Source organism: Perca fluviatilis, chromosome 2 (genome assembly GCF_010015445.1).
Source record: "Perca fluviatilis chromosome 2, GENO_Pfluv_1.0, whole genome shotgun sequence".
NCBI lineage: Eukaryota > Metazoa > Chordata > Actinopteri > Perciformes > Percidae > Perca > Perca fluviatilis.
Window position 1 is genome coordinate 1,033,614 of NC_053113.1, and position 27,051 is coordinate 1,060,664.

Consider the following 27,051-nt stretch of genomic DNA (forward strand, 5'->3'; position numbering starts at 1 on the left):
AAAGGGAGGGAGTGTAATGTGTAGTCCTAGCCAGGATAACATCCATGCTGTTCAGAAGATAAAGTTACTGCTGGTCAGCCTTCAATGCGGAGAGAAGATCAGAAAATAACAACACAGCTATCAGGAGCTAGCATGAGGAGGAGGCAGGAGGAAACAGCTTGGCTCGGAAACATGTTCACAACGAGGCAGTGTGAACGCGCTGGTGAGATTTAAGGTGAACACTCTGCAAAAAACTTTTACTACAAATATCACAGCTGTACGGCTTCTCTCCAGTGTGAATGCGTTGATGTGTTTTAAGGTTACTACTATGAGTAAAACTTTTCCCACATTGTTCACACCAGTACGGCTTAGCTCCAGTGTGAACACGCTGGTGAGATTTAAGGCTACCGCTCTCAGAAAAGGTTTTACCACATAGACCACAGATGTACGGCTTCTCTCCAGTGTGAATGCGTTGATGTCTTTTAAGGGCCCCACTCTCAGAAAAAGTTTCCCCACATTGTTCACACCAGTACGGCTTCTCTCCAGTGTGAACACGCTGGTGAGATTTAAGGTTACCACTCCTAGAAAAGGTTTTGCCACAGTGATCACAGCTGTAAGGCTTTTCTTCAGTGTGAATGCGTTGATGTCCTTTCAGGTGACTCTGTTGTGTGAAAGCTGCCCCACATAGATCACAGCTGTAAGGCTTCTCTCCACTGTGAACAAGTCGGTGAAATTTAAGGTGACTGCTCTGCGAAAAACTTTTACTACATAGATCACAGCTGTACGGCTTCTCTCCAGTGTGAATGCGTTGATGTGTTTTAAGGTTACTACTATGAGTAAAACTTTTCCCACATTGTTCACACCAGTACGGCTTAACTCCAGTGTGAACACGCTGGTGAGATTTAAGGCTACCGCTCTCAGAAAAGGTTTTACCACATAGACCACAGCTGTACGGCTTCTCTCCAGTGTGAATGCGTTGATGTCTTTTAAGGGCCCCACTCTCAGAAAAAGTTTCCCCACATTGTTCACACCAGTACGGCTTCTCTCCAGTGTGAACACGCTGGTGAGATTTAAGGTTACCACTCCTAGAAAAGGTTTTACCACAGTGATCACAGCTGTAAGGCTTTTCTTCAGTGTGAATGCGTTGATGTCCTTTCAGGTGACTCTGTTGTGTGAAAGCTGCCCCACATAGATCACAGCTGTAAGGCTTCTCTCCACTGTGAACTCTCTGATGAATCTTTAAATATCCAGATGTTGTGAAGGATTTGTCACAGTGTTGACAGTGGTGACGTTTGGGTCCTTCTCCTCCTCTCCGTTTCTATAGCAACAGACAAACAGAGAGAGAGAGAGAGTTAGTGAACAACCTTCTTAAACCCTGGACTTGCTCTCACTCACAATTTTCACTCTTCATGCAATAATTTATGACAAAATGAAGGAAAATATGTGCCGGTTGCAGACATGTTATTATGAAAGCAAATGTACTTTTCATAACTTTAATAAGTTAAGAAATATTCCACATTTTTCAGGCAAGTTTCCCCATTCAAATGATTGGCAATTTAAAAACTAAAACATTTGCACTCTCTCACTCTCTTCAGTTTTACTTTCAGTTAGAAATTCCATGGTAACTTTAAAATAATACAAACCTTTCATACATTCTGGGTATTTTTCATCCTTTAAATCCCATTCAAACCTTTTGAAATGCATACATTAATTTGATGTCAAAATAAAGGTAAAGTTCTTCTGGTTGCAGACATGTTACTATGGAAACCATCATACTCTTCTCAGTGTTTCCCACAGGTTGAGAATTTACTGGCGGTGGTGTGTGGCGCAGGATGTGACGGCACGGTGCGTGATGGCTAAGTTTAGTAATAATGGGTTCAGTTATAAACTAGTCAAACGAAGGTGAACACAATGACTACACAACATTATCAGATCATTTAGAAAGTAAGAACTATTTACATATTGAACAAATTAGACTAAAAGATGAAATAGATACAGATGAAAATATTGCGACACTATGCAGCATCTGACACAATTCAGAGTAGTTATTAGGGCTGCACGATATGAGGAAAATATGTGATATGCCGTAATGTTGTTGAATATCGCGATAATGATATAACTTGTGATAAATTAACAGATATTAAAATGTAGCCTACTCAGTTCTGCTGCTTTCAGTATTTTGCTAAAAAACAAATTGCTCGTTAAATTTTAAACAAACTAGTGCAGTGCCCGTTGAAAATGTGCCTGTTTGGAACGGGCGATTACTTGGCCTGTGGTATTGCATCTTGTAGAATTCATCAAAACCAAATTGTACCCCAAAATTACTTACAGAAGGACCCCACACCACTTAATGTGCAACTCCACTGTATAGCCTACTACTGACTTACAATGTAGGATACTTCTACAGTAGCATCAGAGGAAGACATTACTAGAGTTTAGATTCTTGGCCCGAGCCCGTTATTTTCCGCCACTATCCTCGGGCCGGACCCTTGATCAAGTGATTTTTTTTTTCTAAAGCCTAATTGGGTGGGGCGAAAGCTATGCCATAATCAGAAATATTCTAAATATATATATACAATAAAGGTAACAAATGTGTACAAAAGTTAGGCTGCAGTTCCAAAATGCAACACGTGTCATGCGCGGAGTCTCCTCTTTTCGCACGCATCACACCGGGCCTGCTGTGCTAAATAAACAAACAGCGCAGTTTACATGCTTCGTCCTTGTTGCATTATTAAACAGATTTCTGTAGTTCAAACAACTCGGAATTGTAGTTGAGAACGTCAGTTATAACGGCCCACGTCTTAAAAAAGTGTCTGTTTAAATCGGGCTCATAATTACAGTTAATGTGTCGGGCCGGGTCGTGCTCGAGCTGGGTCGGGTTAGATTTTTTGGGCCCGATCTAAGCTCTAAACATTACTACCATATTTACCTGACAGAAAACGCTGCAGATTCAGAAAGTAATCACAAAATATCACAATGACATTAGCGTCATGGACTCATGGCAGTATGCTACCCATCTGGCCCGTTATGAGAACTAATCAGCACATATATGTGTTCATCAACCACCAGGACCGGACTGTGTGTGTGTTTGTTTGTGTGCACACAGAGAGAGAGAGAGAGAGAGAGAGAGAGAGAGAGAGAGAGAGAGAGACGGTGTTGTCTCGTGTCGGATCGTTAAGTTAACATTTCAGCAGACGTGTTCATTTCCATAACGGTGAAGTAAGGGATTTGATTCACGGGGGTATTTTGGCGACTCAATTAAGCCGATCCAGGGTGAGTCTGATGAAAACTGATGTATCTGCCCGGTTCAACTCTGAAGGTATAATCTCTGAGATTACGTTATGTTCTGCCAGCTCACAGCAATTTAATACAATAGCAGGAAAAGAGTCCCTCCGCTGTTCTAAAGCGTTCTGCGTGTGGTGTCTGCTGATGTGCAGATTACCTTCCCCCCCAAACACAGATACACATAGAGTATATACAGATATGTCTCGCTTTATAAGATAGATAGCCTGCCTATAAGTGGCATCACGCTCTGTCTGCCACTTGTTGTCTGGTTGTGCTTTGCATGTGTGGGATTCTGAAACGTCCTTAATTTCGGGAATTGTCGTTTGTTTATTCAAAGTCAAAGGCAGTCCAAAGTAGTGCAACTTTGCACATTTTTGTGGGTCTGAGGTGTATGTCACATTTTAGCTGTCAAAGCTCTGCTGCTCTCCGTCTCTGGTCCTCAGGGTGAGTGGCCAGCGGCTAGAGCAACAAAAGCCAATGTGTGCTTCTTTTACCTATATATTTAATGATATCTTTCTAATCTAATCAATGTCACACTTGGCACTGCACTTACTTGTGCCTGTAGCAAGACACCTGTCAAGTTTGAAATCCATCGGATGAACCGTTCGAGAGATATTTGCATAGCGCGCACACACACACACACACACACACACACACACACACACACACACACACACACACACACACACACACACACACACACACACACACACACACACACACACACACACACACACACACACACACACACACAAAATTTATAGATAGATGATGAAAAAGTTTAGCCATGATGTGCTTTGACAATTAAATCAGTTTTTTTTGCCAAATGTTAACGGCTCAGCAGATAAAATACCCATAATACTATACTCCATTCAGAAAATGACATTTTATTATTAATCTCAACACTGTTTTCCTCCTAACTCCTGTTAAATCACACAAGACTAGGAATATCTAAAGTAAATTATTGTTCATTTAGTTTGTTAGATCATTGTATATTAATCCATGTTTTGGGGTTCCTAAACATAGCCTACTGTTCTGTACTATACATGACCTGTTGCACTCATTAAGTTCTCATCTGAGAAGATTGAAGGTAAATATGGTGCAAAACGTGAGAGCTTGTAGAATACAATGTGAGAACTTGCAGAACAAAAAAATTTAACTTTTATGTTAAAATTTGCACTTGTAAAATAAAAATTTGCACTTGTAAAATAAAAATTTGCACTTGTAAAATAAAATGTTCACTGTAAAAAAAAATTTGCACTTGTAAATAAAAATTACAGACCATGTAAAAATTATTACATTTGAAGTCAGCAAAAGAAAAAAAACATGAGAGCTGAAAAAAATCTGAACTTGTAAATTGAATTTTGAACTTGTAGAAAAATATTTTGAAAAATGTGTACAATTGATATTTGAATTAATACAATAAAGTTACAAACATTCTAATGTATTCTTTTTTATCAGGTTGATTTTCCATCACAACCACAACTCAGTGATTACAACCCTCGAATCTGTCACTGTATGCGCCTCGCGCATCACAAAGAGGCGAATCTGCGACCGACTTTTGCAACACTTGTTGCGATACATTTGGTGCAAAACTAATTTGTACCTGTGGACTTAGGCTGTGGAGCTCTGATCCAACAGAACGGGGAAAGCAGGGTTTCTATCGCCAGATGAGGGACAACTCTGTCCGGCTTATTTTAGCTATGTCGCATGGAAGCCTGGTTGAATAGCAAGCTAGCGTTAGCTAACTAACCAACCAGCCTGATTCTAAATAAATACCTTTTAATTATCTTAACACTTTTTAACAGTCAAACTGAAACACGTGGCGGTGAGCTCCAGGTCCTGCAGACGGACCGTCACCAGCGGGTATCGGCCAGCGGAGCAACATCGCTATTATTGCCAGAAAGCCGCTGCCAACCTCGACCTGCAGTCGGAGCTCCAGCGGGACACAGAGAGCCCCGCACCCGTAGCAGCTCACCGCTAGTGTTGGTGGAATAGCAAGCTAGCGTTAGCTAACTAACCAGCTTCTAAATAAATACCTTTTAGTTATCTAAACACTTTAACAGTCAAACTGAAACACTGGCGGTGAGCTCCAGGTCCTGTAGCCGCAGACGGACCGTCATCAGCGGGGAACATGCCAAGTTCTGCATCCCTGCCAAGACTTCCATCCATAAGGGGAAATAATGATTTTATAAGGCAAAGTAGCTACTGTTTAATTAAAATGTAGGCTATATACATTCCTTTGTCATGTTCATCAATGATGATTATAATTTTACAACGTTTAGAGACATCAATGTTTTATCAGACTATCATTTCTTTGCTACCTGGGTGCAATATCTCGCAGCAACGAGGGTTAAGAGATGACGCATTATTCGGCAAAAATGATGTGCTGCCCGCGAGGTGGATGTAATTCTGCAGAAGCTATTGTTGCTGCCCGCCGGGTGCAATGGTTGGCAGTGAGGCACAACATCAGCAAAGCAAGCTGTGGTCATGGCCGGGGATGCGCCCGCTGCTACCGGGGCGGGGCTCTCTGTGTCCCGCTGGAGCTCGGACTGCAGGTCGAGGTCGGCAGCGAAGCTTTCTGGCAATAATAGCGATGTTGCTCGGCGGCGATACCGCTGTGACGGTCCGTCTGCAGGACCTGGAGCTCACCGCCAGTGTTTCAGTTTGACTGTTAAAAAGTGTTAAGATAATTAAAAGGTATTTATTTAGAATCAGGCTGGTTGGTTAGTTAGCTAACGCTAGCTTGCTATTCAACCAGGCTTCCATGCGACATAGCTAAATAAGCCGGACAGAGTTGTCCCTCATCTGGCGATAGAAACCCTGCTTTCCCCGTTCTGTTGGATCAGAGCTCCACAGCCTAAGTCCACAGGTACAAATTAGTTTTGCACCAAATGTATCGCAAACAAGTGTTGCAAAAGTCGAGGCGAGATTCGCCTCTTTGTGATGCAGAGAGCGTACAATGACAGTCGAAGAGGTTGTAATCACTGAGTTGTGGTTGTGATGGAAAATCAACCTGAGTAAAAAAAAGTACATGAGTAAATGTTGCATTACAAGTTTGCAGCTGTCATTGTGTTCATGCAAATATCAATCTACACATTTGTGAATATTTTTTCTACAAGTGCAAATTTCAATTTACAAGTTCAGATTTTTTTACAAGCTCTCATGTTTTTTCTTTTGTGACTTCAAATGTGAATAAATTTTACAAGTGCAAATTTTTATTTTACAAGTGCAAATTTTTATTTTACAAGTGCAAATTTTTATTTTACAAGTGCAAATTTTAACATACAAGTTAAATTTTTTTGTTCTGCAAGTTCTCACATTGTATTCTACAAGCTCTCACGTTTTGCACCATATTTACCTTCATAGATTTCTGTCATTCAAACAAATCTGAATTGTAGTTTAAACCTTTTACAGCCAATTTAATAAAATTAAGAGTTTTTATTCGGTCTCAGGTCCATGAATAGAGTTAAAGGAATATTTCACCGCTGGAAAGCTGAATATATCTTTAAATTGGGTCACTTATGTAGTAGAAATGTGAAATTGTTTTTAAATTGGTGCCTTCTAGGCCGAGAAAAGCCAGAAAATGTGTTTTGGTCTTATGTGGATGAAAAACACCAAATCCCAGAATGCACCTGCTTCGTTGCTTTGAGTCCACTCCGAAGCCACGCCTACCGCTTGACAGACAGATAGAGGCATTCAACTCAACTCAAGCGTGTTTTATTGTCATTTCAACCATATACACGAAACGACGTTTCATCGTGACTCAAGTGGTGTTACACATTTAACATATATAAAAACGACATACGAAACAGGCTACATTTAGTACACACACTTTATAGGCCCGGTAAAGTTCAGCTAACACTATAGTATATTAGCGCTTGGGTGTACTGTAAACACCGGAGCATAAACACAGCCGTGAATTAGTGTGCAATGTAGAATGGTCGGCATTTAACAGTCACAAACTTCACCAGCAGTTAGCAGTTAAATGGATACAAATCACCACATTTCTGCACCACTCCTTGTTAACACAGCCCACCTCTTTTACCTGGCGACAGAGCATCTCTAGCTCAGAGGGCTAGCAGGCCTGGTAGCTGGACAGTCCGGTACACTATTCAGGCATGTTTCCACAACAACAAAAACACAGCAGTCTCTGAACTCACGTTGGGAGTTTTGTTGAAGTTGGATGTAGTCCAGTTTGTGGTCTAAATGAGCGGACACTTGCAAGCAGGATCCGTAAAGTTCAGCTAACGCATACTAGCATTGGTGTAGGTAAACACAGAGTATAAACACAGCCGTGAATTAGCGTGGAATGTCGAATGGTCGGCATTTAACAGTCACAAGCTCCACCAGCAGTTAGCAGTAGCTAGTTGGATTTTATTTCTACACCAGTCCGTTTAACACAGCCCACCTCCACGGGCCGGCGAGAGCAGCCTGGTAGCTGGATAGTCCCGGTGCCGGTACACTGTTGTTCAGGCATGTTTCCACAAAAACAAAAACACAGCAGTCTCTGAACTCACGTTGGGAGTTTCGTTGAAGGAAGATGTAGTCCAGCTTGTTGTTTAATGAGCAGACACTTGCAAGCAGGATGGATGGGACAGGTGGACAGCTAGCGTTAGCTTTCCACCTAGCTGATGAGGATGTCCCCTAGCCGGCTAGCGGCATTGAGCGACACCGCTGGTCTCCTGCGGCAGGCGTGCTCCGTAGTGTGCCGAGTATTTTCCGTCTGTAATAACATTTCCTGCATATTCTCCGATCTGTACCGATGTCCGTGGTACAACGTCCGGTAGTTTGAATGCAGATAATTGTTGTAAATGTTTTCTGCTGAAAACCGAGAGCCTGTTTAGCGAAGCTTCAAGATGGCTGACAGTTGTTTTCATTCGAATACCTCGGCCAGACTCGGCAGTCCAACCCCTGTGGGCGTGTTGAAAACATGCGGAAGTAGATCCTACTACTGGCGGTAGTCCTTGCCCTGGCCAAAATCTTCCGATGACGCAAAAATCGTCATTTTACGTCATCGGAAGATTTTTTCCAGGCCCCAAATGCAGAGATCTCTCGTCTCAGGGGGACATGAGGGAGGGAAGCACGGTCATTCAGAAATACTATCGGGTTTCTACTGATACAAAGCTGAATGCTAAATCGGTGAAGTATCCCTTTAATGGATACAGGCAAGGAGAACTGAAGGCTCGGTTAGCAACCATTGGCTCTGATTAGCGGTTAGATCCGGTTAGCTAGCTCCGTTATAAAGACATGAAGCAGAGGAGACTGCCGTGGAGAGGGGTAACAACCAGACTCTGATAAATGATGTTCAGGGAGCTTTCACAGCAGCGTGGCCCTGTAGTTTCTACAGTTTTATTAGTACAGTTAATCCCATTGCAAGACCACCACCAGCATGCTACTACTAACGATAGCCTCTCTGAGCAAGTGCAACATTGATGCTGTCATGCATGCGGCACACAACTTTGCGAGGGGGAGGGGCTGGAGGCAGCTGGTCTGTGTGCGCTGTAAAAAATTCACCGTTGTTTGGAAAGAAAATTTAATTTGGATTTTATCTACCTGGGCGGTGTGCCCAAGTAGAACCAATGTATGGGAAACTCTGCTTCTACCCTCAGTAGTGTGGATGTGAGGTGTAAACATAGCAAAAGATTTTCATTTTAAAAATGTTAAATAGTGTTAGGTAACCACCCAGGCTTAAAGAAATGGACTGTTGATAAGTAACCAAATGGCTCAGAATTACATGAAATCAACGTGTTGTTAAAGTGGTATTGAACAACAGTAGAACATATAAATCCAGGATAACCAATAAAGCGAGGCTTGAGGAGAGACTAGGTCGAGTCAGGCTGATGTAATTCAGATAGATGCGCATTCACGGCTTTCCTCAACAGACCGCAAGGTCGATAATAGATTTCCTGATGCTAAAATGGAGAATACGCATTGTTCATCCTTTACACAGAGTGAGCAGCAGCTTCTTGTAGAAGTATGATATCGTGAAACACATTGGGCCTCATTCACCAACCTTTCTTACGAAGAATGTGTTCTTAAACCCCACTTACGCACTTTTTACGAAGATTCTGACAGTCACTAACGTTTTCTTATCTTGGATTTCTTCTTAGCTAAAAACAAAATGTAACAACACTCAAGAGCACTCTTACGCACATTTGAGTGACGAGTAGGGTTGGGACCAAACTCGGTGCCAATAGGGAACCGGTGCCGACGTAAACGGTAGTAACGAGACCGAATAAGAACGAAAGTTTCGGTGCCCTACTCCGTGCTTGACTTTACACTACACCTGACAGCGTGTAACGTTAGCCTACCTTTAGCTAGCAGTTGATTAACCCTTGTGGACCGCGGTCCCAGTGACCAGAGGACAACGACAAGGATTATGTACTTCCTTTACTTTGTTGAGAATTGCTCTCTAAACCCTGTTTCTTGTAAAGTAAGTAAAGTTTATTTCTAGAACACATTTAAACACAGTTTAAGCTGACCAAAATGCTGTACAAACAAGAACTAAGGTGCTGTATTAACCCTTGTTTAGAGAGCAATTCTCAACAAAGTAAACGGAGTAAATAATTCTTGTTGTCTCCTTCGGGTCACTGGGACCAAGGACAACACAAGGGTTAAACATCGGAAAATGCTAACCGCTAACGTTAAACAGTGTCAAGTGTGACTGTATTTCACTGTGGAGGACTTCAACAGCGGGATGTAACAGTCTGCTCTGCAGCCGCAGCAGCTGCCGTTGTCGCAATTCATAGATATACAGTATGTTTATATGGTCGGAATTAAACAACACAGACGGTGCGTTCACTTGCAGCTGCCGTCGTCGGAATTAAACAACACAGACGGTCGCTTCACTCGCAGCTGCCGTTGTCGGAATTAAACAACACAGACGGTGCGTTCACTCGCAGCTGCCGTTGTCGGAATTAAACAACACAGACGGGCGTTGGCACTTAAAACAGGTTGCGCCTCGTGGTGCATTCACAGTAATTGTAAAATACCCTTTTCCCATCTGGGGTTCAACAGCAATTTACTGGTGAAATAAGTTATTGTTATAGTTATTACATTATTATTAAATCTTTAATTTTGACCATGGCCTTAGCAATAAACAAGTAACTGACTGTTGTTTACCTACTTTTTTATTTTTTTCTTCTTTTTTTTTACTTTATTGAAAAGTACCGGTTCAGGCACCGGCACCCGTTTTTAAAAGTATCGATTTAGCAACGGAATCGAAAAAAACAAACGAGATCCCAACCCTAGTGATGAGTTTGCTCCAAATAATTGGTTACTGCATTTTATTTAATTCTACAGTTGTTTACAATGATAGTATTGTACTGTAATGTATTTCTAACCATCTGTTGAAAAAGAAATCGTAGTATGCAAAGAAAACACTAAGACTGCAACTTACATCAGCAATTAAACTGATTAAATCCTGCGTTATTTGGTGATTGATCACGCTATTCATAGGGCCAAAATGCAGTGGGGGAATGTAATAAAGTACAAATTCTTTGTTACTGTACCTAAGTAAATTTTTCACGTATCTGTACTTTACTTTAAAGGAACACGTTGACTTATTGGGAATTTATCCTACGGTGTATAAGATAAATTCCCAATAAGTCGGCGTGTTCCTTTAAGTAGAATCAATAGTGCATACTTTTGACGTTTACTTTGTCACATTTTGCAGTATTATCTATACTTTCTACTCCACTACATTTCTACAACGTTCCGTTACATCTTCTGATCAGTTTTTCCCCCTGCCAAAACGTCTTCGTGACCATCACACGTTTGTCTCACCACTGAAGTTTGGTTGCCGTAGATACAGTATATATGCGGCACCGCCGATCCTTCATCGGCTTCCAAGCCGGCTCCGGTGCTCCAGAGCCCGGCCGCAGCGATGCCGAACCTCGGTAATACAGCCTCCAGTAAAAGTAAAAATTAAAAAGGTTTGTTTTTTATTAATCCCGATTTAAATCATAGTTGCCATCTATTTCTCTCCACAGCGCTGTTTTCTCCTACTCCAGGCTGCATAAGACGCATTCATATCTAATTTATTTGGCTGGACCCCTTCACATCTCCTCCCTTTTTCCACTGCTTCACACACTTTATTTGCTTACATGGTTAAAGAAAATAAAACCGTCTTAAAATACATCCACGAATAAAAACAACCGCATTCTAACAACATATTTCTGTTTTAAGCTGGTTAGGATAGGAACTGTTTTTTAAAAGCCAGGCCTTGTTTGTGGTAGTGGAAATATTACCATTTAAAATGGTAATATGCAAATAAGATTAAGAGAATAACTCATTATGTACTTTTAATACTTAAAGTACATTTGAAATCAGGTACTTTTTATTTTACTTATGTAGAGTTGTCATTGTGGTAGGCTACTTCTATTTTTACTAACATAAATGTCTGGTTATTTGTACTTTTACTTAGTACTGAGATTCAGTACTTCCTCCACCACTGCAATATACAAGTCATCTGTGACTCCAACAACCATCTCCTGAACACAGTCTCCCGCTTCCCCGGAGGTGCACAGCAATTGTCATGTCCTTATATGGCAATTTGCGGGGCGTTTTCTTATGCTAATTAGGAACAACTGGCACGTGCTTTCATTTCATCATTACGAAGACATGGGATTCATCAATCCTAAGAACACAGGTGCGAACAATTCTGTTGTTTAAGAACACGTCATGAATCCAATGTAGACTTTTCTTAGGGACTTTTTTAAGAACATATTTAAGAGAAAACTTAGGAAGATAATGGTGAATGAGGCCCATTATTTATAAAAAGGAAACACGGCTGCTGCGATGAAACAGCGAGAGAAAGCGAGGCAGATGATCTCGGACCGACTGAATGTGTAAGCAGCCTAAAAATCTACATTTACTGACCACTGCTCTGAACTGAAACAGTCATAATCATACCATCCAAGGATTAGGTTACTAATCATTTGCACAAATTAACAGTTGGAGCTAGGGCTGCACCATATATCGTGAATGTTGTGTTAACTTGAAAACGGGTAAATCTCGTGGTGCATTCAAAGTTATTTTAAAATATCCTTTTCTCATCTGTTTTTGTCATTTAACAGCAATTTACTGGTGAAATAAGTTATTATTGTTATGGTATTATTACATTTTTAATAAATCATTTAAATTTCTCCCTTTTCTGCACTGTATTCATATTCATTAATATTGAGATTTCTGTGACTCTTCGGTCTGGAGTAACCTCTTTCCTTCACTCACCTCCTCCTTCTTCCTCTTGCTCCCTCGCTCCTCTGAGTCTCCCAAGGCCTCACTGACAACTCTCCTCTTGCCGTCCTTCTTCTCCTCCTTCTCCTTGTGTTTCTGCATGTACTCTGTGATAAGGTCGGGGCAGTCCAGGTTGTCTTGTGGCTCCCGTGTGTTACCCTCACTGGAAAGGTGAGTGCAGACAGAAGAAAATCTCCTCAGGCTTTGTTTTTAGGCAATACATTCTCACTCTAATTGCTAATTCGTATTATTCCTTTTTTCTATTGCCATTTTGTAAGGTTATTTGCAGGTCTGCAACTTAGTGTCAAAATACCAAACCTTCATCTTTGAGGACATGATACACTGCCGAACTTTATGCTGTAGATTATTTGCAATTTGTAAAAGAACAAGATACTAATATATATATATATATATATATATATTTATTTATTTTATTTTATTTTTTTCCAGGACCAAGAACACCAAGTATTAATATTATAGACTCATACTTACTCTGAGAACCCTTTCCATTTCAGCAGAAACTCTACGCTTCCCTTCACCACTCTGCGGTCCAACACCTTCTCCACCACATACTCCTCCTCCTCCTCCTCCTCCTCCTCCTCCTTCACTGCTGCTGCTGCGGTGGTGGCTGCTGCTGGTGCTGCAGGCTGCTCCTCCTCCTCAGCCTTCTTGTCCTTCTTTCCTGCTCCGGTCGCCAGCTTGACGTCTGCTGAGGGCTCCTTTGGTAGACCCAAGGGGGAAACATGCAGAGATAATGATACAAGGGTTAGAAGAACTAATGGGAGGAGGGAGTGAATTATAGTTTACCATGTTTTACTATATTCAAATGTTCTGTTTGAATGGAGAAAATGCAAGGTCTGATGAGGTAACCAATCCATAGGACTTCAGAGTGTGAAGTATCTCCTGCATTAAAACTGAAATAACTACTAAAATGTAAGCCACAAAAGTCATTAACTGGAGCTACAAGCTACATGCACAGTAGCCTCAATCAACGACAGTTCATTTACCAGAAAATTGCCAGATGGTCCTCGCCTTGCAAAACTCAGTTCGTTTCAGAAAACAACAACAACAAACTGAGTTAGCGAGCTACACGCTGAAAATGGCGAGTTTAGAACAACGTTTTGATCGTGACACAAGGCAGGCCTGGTTGGTTCTTTCTGGGAATAATTGTAAAGATTTACAAAGAATATGTTTAACGTTATGCCATTTGATATTTAACTGGGATGTTTTGGGACAGATTGTGGCAGGATTGCTGCGGAAGTAATGTTACACATGGTGATACACTGGTGAGAGCAAATTACGTTTAGCCAACAAACAATTCTAGACCGTTCTGGAACCAGACGTGAAAAAGTCAAGCCTCCAAAGCAGCAACCAACGATAGAGGAAATCAACGACATTAAGAGGTCGCTTGACTTTCTCTCTGAAGAGATTACCACTGTCAGGCTGCAGCAAAAATCCATTTTAGACCTGGTTGCGGAAGTAAAGGCTCTCCAGCTTCAAAATGAAGAGAAGGACAAGAGACTTGCCTTCCTAGAGAACAGAGTGGCTGATCTAGAGCAGTAGCCTACACAAGAATGAATGATGTTATTGTATCGGGGAAAACATCGACTGATGGAAATCAGTCGTACACAGTAGGCAGTAACAGTGACCACTGACCACGATCAGGAGCCCGACGGGTCGGTTTCTGACTCCGTGGAGCATCAAGTAGCAGCCTTTCTACAGTCCGAGGGCATCTGATTGGACTGTAACGCCATTGAGGCTTGTCACCCTCTGCCCCAGAGAAATAACAGCAACAAACCAGCCATTATAATGAGGTTTGTTAACCAAAAACACTAAATTGCACTACTGAAACAAGGAAGGAAGTTGAAGGGAACAGACGTCTACATGAATGAATATCTCACCAAACCAAATGCTGATATCGCCTGGGAAGCACGATCCTTGAAGAAGTAGAAAAAAATACAATCTACATGGTCTACAAACTGCAAAATCTTCATTAAAGTGATGGTTCGGAGTAATTTCACCCTAGGGTCCTTTGCACCATGACCTCGAGCCAAACACCCCCCCAGAAGCTTTTTTCACCTGGGTCGAACATTGGGAGAGTTAGCGTTATCAGCTGAATAGCTTAGCACAGGGGCTAATGGATCCAGGTTTGTATCTCGTAAGTTACCCACTAATAATGCCCAAAATGATACCAAACTTCTACACTAGTACAAATAGGTTATGTACTCATAAAACGATGGATTGGAAAGTTTGTAAGTACACCAGAAGTTTATGTAAAAAACACTTGCCTGTTGGCTTCTGCTCTCTGTTGTTGCTACCGCAGTAAGACAACTGCTTAGGGACGGTGTACATATAACACCGAAAAGACATACAACAAAAATATTTATTAATTTTACTTTTTTTTTTTTTTAAGTAAGTGCTGTAGTATAACTAGCAGGAGACAAGTTATAATTGAGGTAAGTTTGGAAACATTACCTTACTTAATTTAATACATATTTTTGTTGTATCTCCTTTCGGTGTTGTAATTTGTAGATGGTCCCTAAGCACTCGTCTTACTGCAGCCTAGTCTCTCCTCCTCAGCCTGGCTCGACCTTTATAAATTCTACTTTTGTGCGATACCCCCCTGAACACTGACCTGAACATGGCTGGTATCAGAGTCCCAGTCTGCTGCTGGTCTTCTGGGGACCTTGTTGCTCCGCTGCTCCTGGTTCTGGTTGTCCTCCTCCATTCCTCTCTTGTCCTGAAATCCAGCAGATGTCCACTGGGGCTGCTGGACTCACTCTGGATTCTGTTCAGTACAAATCAAAGCACGCAGAGATATTCAGGAGCTGCTGTCTCCTCTCCTTTTCCTCACATCCACACACAACTAAAACAACAGTCGGCAAACTCAAAGCAGCGGCTGGAAAACTGTTCCATTTCCTTCCTCGCTACACAATGAACTCGGAGTAGTTTGGCAAAAACAGCATTATATTAAACTGTGAATAAATCTAAACAACTGCACAAGAAAAGGTGACAATTCTTTAAATTAAATTCACTCAGAGCATTTCAGGAAAAAGAAAACTCGATAAAAAGTGATTTTGCCGACACTAGATATCAATCCAAAGCTCCCCACTATATGTGATTAAAGTGCTGCGAGCTGTAAGTTCACCACTTCTACAGAAGGCAGAAGATGACGTCATCTCGGAGACAGCTGTCTTCCTGTCTCACTCACTCACTCGTTGTTTAGGTGTGCTAACTTACACTAACAACTTTACTGTCTTCAATCTGAACTCGGTGCAGATCAAACACCAGAACTCTGGTCCACTTGAAAACGGGGGTCCCGGTTCAGGTGGGAACACATTTACTAGCCTGCAGTTTCAACCTTTCACACAGTTTACAGACTTAAATATCTGGTTTAAGGGATGAGAACTTTCAGAAAATGTCTACATGCATAGCAATATGTAGAGTCCATCATGACAGAATACTGGAGCCATGGATGAAGATTAGACCAGTTTGTCCCCCATCAATGTGGTTGGGAATATATTCAAGTTGGGCTGTACTGCTACATCATTCTTGGACTTGCTGATATCTGTAGAAAGATAGACCGTAAACTTGAGCACAACTACAACATGTATTTACTTATGCACGTACTGTATATCTGCATGTATTTCAAAATGTAGGCTAGGCCAAGTATTTACTTTAATTGTATAATATATATATATATATATATATATATATATATATATATATATATATAAAATATTGACACAAATAAGAATTAACAGCAGAAAGCAGCATTTTAAGGACACCCAGCAGGCCTACCATTACATTGTAATTGCACTGCTTTGCAAATAGTAAGAACCTTCTTCATCACAGACCTGATGGTGCAGTACTTGATCCACATGGATCCACTTGCTGTCCCTCTGGCTGTTCCTCTCTCTGTCCCTGTAGGTTTTCTTCCTCCTCACCCTCTTCTTCATCCTCCTCACCCTCTGAATCTCCCTCTCTGTGTCAGAGCCCTCCCTTTCATCACATGCCCTCTCTCCAACCTCCCCAGACTCCTCTGGCTCTCCCTCTTCCTGCTCCTCAACACCTTCATTTGTTTCTCTCCCTTTTTGGTTTCCTGGGGCTAAAAAGGACGCTATGTCCCTTCCTCGTTTCATGACAACTATTAGAAGAAGAAAAAACGGAGGGGCATGCATTACATTTCGTTTCCTAACCATCCCTCCCTACTTAACACGGGCAGATAGCCTGTTGATTACTTTACTCAAATGGATTTATTATCGCGATGCAACAGCCAAGATGGATGAAGTCCCGTGGTTAACATCCCGGCATTGTGTAGTCCTAGCAACGAGACTGACATTTGGATATTCGCTTCTGCTTCGATGAGTTTGTTTAGATATGATTAAGTTTCTAAACATATCGAGAGCAGACATTTCCAAACTTGATTTCATTCTCAGTGTGAGGAACAAAAGGAACCCGGTTATGTGCAACAACAACAACAACAACAACAAAAGCAACAACAAAAGCAACAAGTCCCTTCCGAGATGAAATGGTTGATCTTACCAACAGGAGAACTCGGAGCTCCTCTGCGCTCTCCAAGAGGAGTTGCTGTCTCATTCACCGAGCACCACCACACGCTGCACGCTAAATAACTATTAACGTTAGTTGATATCTGTGGTATCGTAGACTGTATGTAACGTTAGTCTGTTTAACGTTAGACTATCGTAGGACTCAATGATGCCTTCAAGTGGACGGAACAGCTGCTGAGATGCTAACAGTGTAGCTAGCTCGGTTAGCATTTGCTACCAGCGTCCTCCTGATGTTCTTTCAACGCTTTCAGTGTTGGAGCCTGAAGAAGTCCGACATCTGTACAGGCAGCTGCATAGTGCTATCTAATAAAGTTATATCTGCGGTGAGTTACACTGACGTTACCACTGGAGACTAATGGGTCAAGTCAACCACTGAATGCTCTAGGCTAGTGTTTGGGTGCGCAGCTCTAATTTACCCGTGTAGAACGTTGCGTCGCACATTAGTTCCGCCTTTGGCGCTATTATATTGGCTGAACATGAGCATGTTAGTCTCATAACATGTACATTAAAATAATAATTCCAAATAGGAATATTTACTAAAACTTAATTAAAGAACATAAAACATAGATTTTCCTGCATCAACAAAATCCATAGAGTCAGTCCTGTCACGTCACGATCAGTTCTATTACACATCACATTATGATATAAAAATGGACTATTTAGGAAATTATTCATGAATTAATCTCTTTAAATGTGTACATGAAGGCGGGGGTATACATCCACTATTGTATATTTGTAAAAATGTGGGATGTAAAGGAAGATTTTTTACAATCGTATGAGTAGCTGGTGGTTATTCTGTGCTTACCATCCACTGAAATTAACCACAAAGTCACATGTTTCTTATATGAGGTACAAAACCATGTCAGATACAATCAGGGACATGTGATCAATAAGAAAATGATATTTGTATCAAAGAAAGTCATAAGGAAACCTTTCTAACATTTAGAAATGTATCTGTGACAGGGCCTGACATTTTAGGGGGTGAAAAATGTCTTTTATTCAGGCATAGAAACTTGCTGAGATGGCACGATATGCGTTTCTCATAGCTTAACATGTCCTTCATATGGCTTAATGTTCAGATTAAAAAAATATATATATCTTTTTCCTTCCATGATTTTTAAGAGTGGAAATATACCTTTCTGGTAGAATGTCCCATTCACCTGAGTGTGTGTGTGTGTGTGTGTGTGTCTGTGTGTGTGTGTGTGTGTGTTTACGTGGCGCTCTGTCTTCTTAAAACCGTTCTTATACTGTCTATGTTTAAAATTTAAAAACAATTTCATGATTATTAAATATTATAAAACATAGAGAATAAATAGATACCAAATGTTCCAACAACAATCACCACTCTTGTTTGGTTGAAATAAACCCTTAATTCACCCATTTACATGTGGAGATATGCTGGCTCTATACACACTAAAAGTCCTGATTATTTACATGGAGTCTGGTGGAAATATGCTGGCTCTGTACACGCTAAAAGTCCTGATTATTTACATGGAGTCTGGTGGAAATATGCTGGCTCTATACACGCTAAAAGTCCTGATTATTTACATGGAGTCTGGTGGAAATATGCTGGCTCTATACACGCTAAAAGTCCTGATTATTTACATGGAGTCTGGTGGAAATATGCTGGCTCTGTACACGCTAAAAGTCCTGATTATTTACATGGAGTCTGGTGGAAATATGCTGGCTCTATACACGCTAAAAGTCCTGATTATTTACATGGAGTCTGGTGGAGTTTGGTGATGGTGATTTCGGGGCTGTTTCATGTTAAACTAAAAGGATCTTACTCTTTAACTAAAAGCTCTATCTCTGTAGGGATCCTTTCCATAATGTTGTCAGACACTTAGAATAATAATCGGAGTCTGTCAGCGACAACAACAGAACTTTTAGTGGATGGAAAATTTACCTTTTAATTAGGAGTTTAAACACAGACACAACAGGAAGAATAAATCCATCAAATCAAGTCACAAATAATCAGCATGTGGCCTTGTTTTATTTCATTCATTTTGCATTGAGTTCTTCATGATGCTCTCTGCCTACCACGGACCTCTGAGACTATCACAGAGCAGGTGCATTTATCGAGAGACTTGATTACACACAGCTGGATTCTATTTATCATCATTAGTCATTTAGGTCAACATTGGATCATTCAGAGATCCTCACTGAACTTCTGGAGAGAGTTTGCTGCACTGAAAGTAAAGGGGCTGAATAATTTTGCACGCCCACTTTTTCAGTTTTTTATTTGTTAAAAAAGTTTGAAATAGCCAATGAATTTCGTTCCACTTCATAATTGGGACCCACTTGTTGATTCTTCACAAAAAATTACAGTTTTATATCTTTATGTTTGAGGCCTGAAATGTGGCAAAAGGTCGAAACGTTCAAGGGGGCCGAATACTTTCGCAAGGCACTGTATCTGACCTGGTCTGTTTCCTGCTGCTCCATCATTCTTTAGTGTCCTCTGGAAACAGTTTGCTTTCTATTTTCTGACTTTGTATGACATCATCAGTGTCTTTGCTTTCAGTCTGAAAACACCTCAACAGATTTAAAACCACATTTAGTCACAGAAAATACAAACAGGGAATATAAAATGTCAGAACAAGATTATTAAATGAAAAGTTCACACTTCTCTCTCTCGCTCTTTGTGTGTGTGTCTCTCTCTCTGTCACTCTCTCTCTCTCTAACAACAGAATGAACAGATGATACATAGGGTGTGAATATGTTACTTTTCACATTCAATTTTATGAGGAGAACTCTGAAGAAAGTGTTTTTTACCCATTTATTTGTGTCATAAATTGTAACACTGTTTTCCTCCCAAAATATGTATCTGTGTGTTAAACATCATTTTTGGATAACTCTCTTATCAATACATTACGGTAATAGTGTTGGTTGTTATATTTGAGGTATTACGGTTTCTCATACTGCATGTATGCCATGTATGCCAGTTCACTTGTGTGTAATGATGGAGACGGATGAACAGAGCCGTGAACATGTATGGAATAAATAACGATAGAAAACAAACGCTCCGCTTAAACTTTCACGTCAAGTTCAAGTCAGTTAACTTAACACCCCCCATCCATTTTTTTCACAAATCACACCCATTTCATACTTTTTAATCCTCAATTCAAACTGCAAAGTAAAATATTGTTGAGTCATTCTGCAGCAAAAATTGCCAAAAAGTGATCGTAGCTCCTAGCTTGTGTTTGAACGGTTGTTTCTGAAGAGAAGATGAGCGCGAGCAAACAAGACACATGTTCATGTCTTAATCATCAAATAATCAATGAATGGCCTATTTTAGAAATGTTTTCATATATAGGGCACACCGGATTATAAGGCGCATAGAATAGAACATACTGCAGTCAAACGTTTGATTGGGGTTGCGTTATGTTACTAGATGCTAAAGGGAATGTCAACAAAACAGTCAGATAAAGTCAAACTTTATTAAGCGTTCTGACAACTCTGTTCACTCCCATGGTAACGTTGTTCAAACGTTAATGTGCATATTAACAATATCTCCCAGCCTTGCTCACTCTTCTCCCAAACGTGGAGGGGGACTTTTCCCTGATTCAGTAAACACGTAGTAAAAGAAACATAACATAACTCAACACAGTTGAGACTGATATATCAGCCCAGGCATCCACGATCCGTTGGCAGATAGTGGCGTAAGTCGCCCGGCGCTGTCTCCCCGTCTCGGTGAACGTGTGTTCGCCTTCTGTCATCCACTGCTCCCACGCAGCTCGCAGTCTAGCTTTGAACGCCCTGTTGACACCAATATCTAGCAGCTGGAGTTCTTTAGTTAATCCACCCTGTATGACGGCAAACTCCGAATTAGTTTGCTTCACTTGTTTTTTGACAGCATCGGTGGTATGGGCGCGCATGGAGTCGTAGATCAATAGACGGAGCTGTGTGCAAGCGGTGCGGCTTTGTAGTTTACCAGTCGTACTGAAACATTTTATTATTATAAAATTGTTTTTATTGGTTTTTCATACTGAAACATATTGACAGAGCGCCTTGAGAGTATGGATCAACCAATTAACCAATTGATCCATATATAAGGCGCTCCGGATTATAAGGCGCACTGTCGTTTTTTGATAAAATTAAAGGCTTTTAAGTGCGCCTTAGGGCCGGGACACATATAGCCGACGGCCGACCGTTGACAGAAAACCCCGTCGATATGCTCAGTCGCGTCCCCGAGGTCCAAAAAACTGCCACAGAACAGACCAAAAAGACGAGAGGAGACGAGACGTAATACATCTCTATAACAGCAGGCGACGCTAATCTGTAATGTTGCCCAAGAAATGAAAACCGGCAGAAGTATTCAAAGTAAAACTACTCACTGTGTAGCTACATTTCAGAGTGTGAAATTATGGAGCCTTCAAGGTACTGAAAGATGATATATTTTCTATTTTAGGCACAAGTCTTATTCTGGTGTGCAACATGATTAAAATGATAGATTTTTAAAGCCTTCAGTCTGAAAAAGTGTGCATATTAGTTCCTCCAGCAAATGTGAATGCCTGAAACAGTTAGTTGTGATGCTCAGATTGAGTTTACATTCACTTGGCTTCAGTACTGTCCAAACCTTTTAGCGCGTTCATGAACAACACTAATGAACAAGTTGAGCAAAAGTATGAAAGAGACAAACAGGTTCTCTTCCAAGTGAACTAGAGTTCGGTTCCCTTCAGGTGAGAACTAGACTGGGTAAACCCAGCCCCATCTGCCAGCAATTTGATTTCACCCTGTTCAATCTGAAAAGATTGAGCTTGGTCTGGTGATAGCCAGACTAGGTGAGAACGGGATCTGACCCAAACACAGGAAGTGGACCAAAAACAGAGCATTTACTAGCCTGCAGTTTCAACCGTTCACACAGTTTACAGACTTAAATATCTGGTTTAATGGATGATAACTTTCAGATCCATATGTTTTTTGTTTGCGCTGCGTCTGTTTATGCGAGTTCGTTAATAGCGCACGCTATGCTTCCACATTTTGCGTAGTATTTATCAACCCTGACACCCATCAGGCAATCAGCGTCTTTCTCCGCCCACTAGATCGTAAATTGCGCTGTAGTAAAGCAGTACATGTGCTATGATATGGCTGAGTGCAGACTGCGATATTCCCACTGCTGATGCTATGACTGTTTGAAATGATCCTGATGCCAATATATTTGTAATGTAGCGAGGAGTTTAACAACTGCTGGAATGGGATGTGAACGCTGAGTGGGAGATGCAATTTCATCTTTGATTTCTTCCAGTAACTCAAAAATTGCATGGCTGCTTGATCTGTAATGCTAAATGATGTTGTGTTCACTGACAAAGTGTGATTCTTGCGTTAAAAATATTTTCAGCCTCGCCTATGTCTTCGTCTTGCTCAAATTACTGTTGCCATTTCACCAGCGGCATATAAAGGTCTACGAGGAAACTCGACCTGCGGCTGGTTTACACCTGCTTTTAAGTGGCGGAGAATTTCCCCCGCAGAATAGAGGCGCGCTCTTACTGACAGTCTTTATAAATACCACGGAATATATAATTAGGTGCACTTTGCGCGCTTATCCTCCCACCTTTTGGGTGGAACTTCCACTTTCCCCACGACCCTCCCACGAACGCATATTGAAAGCGCAACTTGTCTCTTCTCGCTCATGTGGCAGACAATCTGCGATTTTACCCAAGTGCGCCTTGTTTGTAAATAGCCCGCATCGGTTACGTCCGTCTTTGCGACCAATTAGCGCCTGGAAACAGGCGCAAACGGCTTGATAAATCTAGCCCTCAGTTTTTCAATTTACAGCGTTAAAATGCATTAGAGTTTTTCTAGCGAGTCAACTTCCAGTAAGATGACAGTTCCCTCCAAACAGTGGCCTAGGTTTTAACAGACACTCTGCTCCAACTCCTCTTTAACACAACTGAAGACATTTTAATAATACATATCATATATATAGATATTATAACAGTTTCCACTTTTGCAAATTTTTTGCACAACTTCAACTTCTTCACATTGAAGTCTGCAATTCAGTGTAGTAAACAGCTTTTCAGAAAACCTTTAAATATTCCACTTTAGTATCACGTTTGGTATTATTTATCATGTTAAAGAAATGTAAACTAATTAATACTTTTCCAACTATTCTTACTGCTTCCCATTCTTTCGCATTAAAAGCCAGAAATCTAGTTAAACTTTAGCAATTTAGATTTTCAGCATTCACAAGCATTTTCTGCAGGAAATGCATTTTCTAGTTACTTTTCAGATTAGTTTTCACCCTTCCTTCATGTTTGTGATAAACTGAAGTATGATGTCATAAGAGTGTCATAAAAAAGAATAAACCTGTAAAAAAGGAAGAAACTAAATGTCAAAGTTTAATTCAATTCAGTTTATTTAAGAACAGGACAGATCAAATTAATAAAACAAATGATTATACATGGGTTATAAATTCCAGAATAAGCCAAAAGCTCGCAAACGTTCCCCCCGAATACAACCAGCTGTTCTCATGTGTCTAATCCACTGATGAAGCCTGTGGGATACTATCTATCTATTTTTTTTTTCCTAAAGAACATTGTGCTCCTCCTAATGCATGTGTGTCTATGGAGGCAGAAGGTCTATCCACAATTAAAATCATAATTTCTCGCTGAATTTCCAACTGATTTTAAAGCGGTTAACTACAAATGCCAGACATGTATGTATAATACAGGATACTTGATGAAATTAAAAAGGCAGGTTTTCTTACCAAACTTTTTCAAAATATTTTGAAGCTAGTGACAGTCTGCTGATTTACGATAGAGTTTAGATTCTCTGCCCAAGCCCGAGCCCGACCCGAGGCCGGGCAGGGCCATTATTTTCCGCCACTATCCTCGGGCCGGGCCAGGCCCTTGATAAAGCATTTGTGTTTTTTTTTATCATTACTTTAGCCTAATTGGGTGGGGAGAAAGCTATGCCATAATCAGAACTAGTATCTATATAGGCTATATTTAGGCCAAAGTGACAAATGTGTCCAAAAAGTTACACAAGTTGGACTACAGTTACAAAATGCAACATGTGTCATGCGCAGAGTCTCCTCCTTTCGCACGCATCACACCGGGCCTGCGGGCTGTATTGTGGAGCTTAAGTGCAACATGGAGCTTGAGGATGTAAAGAATAAAAGAAAAACAGGAGAATTACCTTTGAGCAAGTTTGGAGGAAAGTCGGAGGTATGGAGCCATTTTAAACAAGTTGTGGGAAGTGCCAACATATGTGTCGGCTTTGTTGAGTGCATTAAGTGCGGCCGCTGTTCGCCTATGACAGCAAATAAAACGGAGAAGTGGATGATGAAGAGACACATGAAGCAGGCTCGCCAAAGCAGAAAAGATGATAGTCAGCCTTGAACGTCCTCTTTTGTTAGTTCTCCAAGCATAGGCTGCCCCTGAGGGCGAGGCAAGCGGGCAAGCCCTCACAGAGAAATACGTTGAGTTTTTTACGTTTCTTCATTCAGATCCATTTGCGATCCGTTCCATTCTGAATAAACAAACAGCGCAGTTTACATGCTTCGCTCTTGTTGCATTATTCATTAAGATAAGGCCCACGGATTAAAAAGTGTTGGGTTGAAATCGGGCTCGGGCTCATAATTCCACTTAATGTGTCGAGCCGGGCGGGGCTCGGACACAACGTGCACGGGCTCGGGCTGGGTCGGGCTTGATTTTTTGGGCCTGATCTAAGCTCTAATTTACGCCTTGATACAATTTAAACAGGTGAGTTATATAAACAGTTGTTATGAAGTGGGAAATTAGCTTCATAGACCAAAACTGTTTTTTTGTACCAGGCTGTAAACATTTATATATTTCTGATGTAAAGTCTGGATTTTTTCACATGGGGGTCTATGGGGAATGATGTGAGGAACTGTTCAGTGACACACATAACAAACATCGTTTTCAGCATCTTACTGAGATATTAATAATCACTTACACAATAAAACATACATGACCTGATACAAGCTAGCATTAGCTCAATTCAGTATCAGGACAGGCACTTAACTTACTGTTAGCTTAAAAGAAGGATTAATGTTACCTTTTGTGATATTAAATTCAACACTTTAGTAATAGTATAATATTGTAAAACACATCTTTCATCCGTGAATTGTTATTCCATGTTGCTTAGTTTAGCATTTCTTTCACACAAACATCCAAAAGCAGTACAACTATCTTTTTCTGAGTCTTTAAGATCAGTTGTCTGTCCCAAGATGGTGGCGGCACAGACGCAGTTTAAAACACATTAACTGTTCAAGTCATTTTTTAAGCAGCAGCAGCCATGTTCTGATTAAAACTGGTCAGTTATGAAGGTTTGCTTTGTCGTCTTAAGTGACAATAAACTGAATATTTAAGCAGCTTGACATCACCTTAGTAAACAGTGATGAGGATTTTTGTAAATGGTATTTACAAGGTGATTAATTAAGAACAACAAATACTTCTTCGTTGCAGCATTAGTTAAAAAGCACTAGCAGTTGATCCCTGAACTCAGAATATTATATTACAGGAAAACAAACTAATTTTAAGTGGAATGAACCCCTTCAAAGGGAGGGAGTGTAATGTGTAGTCCTAGCCAGGATAACATCCATGCTGTTCAGAAGATAAAGTTACTGCTGGTCAGCCTTCAATGTGGAGAGAAGATCAGAAAATAACAACAGCTATCAGGGCCTGAGGAGGAGGCAGGAGGAAACAGCTTGGCTCGGAAACATGTTCACAACGAGGCAGTGTGAACGCGCTGGTGTCTTTTAAGGCTACTATTCAGAGAAAATGTTTTCCCACATTGTTCACACCAGTACGGCTTCTCTCCAGTGTGAACACGTCGGTGAAATTTAAGGCCATTACTATGAGAAAAAGTTTTACAACATAGATCACAGCTGTACGGCTTCTCTCCAGTGTGAATGCGTTGATGTTTTTTAAGGGACCCATTAACAGAAAAAGTCTCCCCACATTGTTCACAGCAGTACGGCTTCTCTCCAGTGTGAACGCGCTGGTGAGATTTAAGGCTACTGCTCTGAGAAAAGGTTTTACCACATAGATCACAGCTGTACGGCTTCTCTCCAGTGTGAATGCGTTGATGTTTTTTAAATTCACTACTCCGAGCAAAAGTTTTCCCACATTGTTCACACCAGTACGGCTTCTCTCCAGTGTGAACATGTTGGTGAAATTTTAGGTTACCCCTATGAGAAAAGGTTTTACCACATAGATCACACCAGTAAGGCTTCTCTCCAGTGTGAACACGCTGGTGAGATTTAAGGCTACCACTCCTAGAAAAGGTTTTATTACATTGACCACAGCTGTAAGGCTTCTCTCCAGTGTGAACACGCTGGTGAGATTTAAGGCTACCACTCCTAGAAAAGGTTTTACCACATAGATCACAGCTGTAATGCTTTTCTTCAGTGTGAATGCGTTGATGTCTTTTTAGGTTACCCTGTTGTGTGAAAGCTGCCCCACATTGATCACAGCTGTGTAGATTGTCTCCAGTGTGAACTCTCTGATGAATCTTTAAATATCCAGATGTTGTGACAGATTTGTCAGAGTGTTGACAGTGGTGACGTTTGGGTCCCTCACCTCCTCTCCGTTTCTATAGCAACACACAAACCGAGAGAGAGAGAGTTATTGAACAACCTTCTTAAACCCTGGACTTGCTAGTTATTAGGGCGGCATGATATAAGGAAAACATGCAATATATGTTGTATCGCTGTTGAATATCGCGATAATGATATAACTTGTGATAAATAAACAGATATTAAAATGTAGCCTACTCAGTTCTGCTGCTTTCAGTATTCTGATAAAAAAAAATAAAAAAAAATTGCTCGTTACATTTTAAAGAAATGACAAAAAAGTGAAGCCATAGCCGCTTTCCGACCGGAGGGATTTTAGCAGTTCCTAGAACATAAAATTCCTAGAACTCTATTTTTCTCGTGTTCCGACTGGACCAATTTTAAGTTTCTCTGGCCGCAGTTCCTGTCACTCTTTCAGCTCCTACTTCAGGGCAGGCT

General features: G+C 40.9%; 2 protein-coding genes across 4 annotated transcripts in view; both read right to left on the bottom strand.

Moving 5' to 3' along the window:
- Nucleotides 1-27,051, bottom strand: part of LOC120570713 (NACHT, LRR and PYD domains-containing protein 12-like) — a 565,262-nt gene that overhangs the window by 184,944 nt on the left and 353,267 nt on the right. The gene's annotated exons all lie outside the window — the stretch shown is intronic.
- The window catches only part of LOC120570742 (zinc finger protein 883-like), a 340,678-nt gene that overhangs the window by 20,394 nt on the left and 293,233 nt on the right, over nt 1-27,051 (bottom strand). The window contains exons 1-5 of one of the 3 annotated variants that reach the window (XM_039819264.1): nt 17,050-17,485; nt 15,140-15,292; nt 12,997-13,223; nt 12,499-12,667; nt 409-1,297 (exon numbers count right to left, since the gene is read on the bottom strand). In XM_039819264.1, the coding sequence (XP_039675198.1) occupies nt 409-1,297; nt 12,499-12,667; nt 12,997-13,223; nt 15,140-15,232 (1,378 nt within the window). In that variant the 5' untranslated portion in view covers nt 15,233-15,292; nt 17,050-17,485. Of the gene's footprint in view, nt 1-408; nt 1,298-12,498; nt 12,668-12,996; nt 13,224-15,139; nt 15,293-17,049; nt 17,486-27,051 lie in introns of those variants that run through there. The other 2 variants (XM_039819273.1, XM_039819255.1) reach the window with 2 other exon arrangements.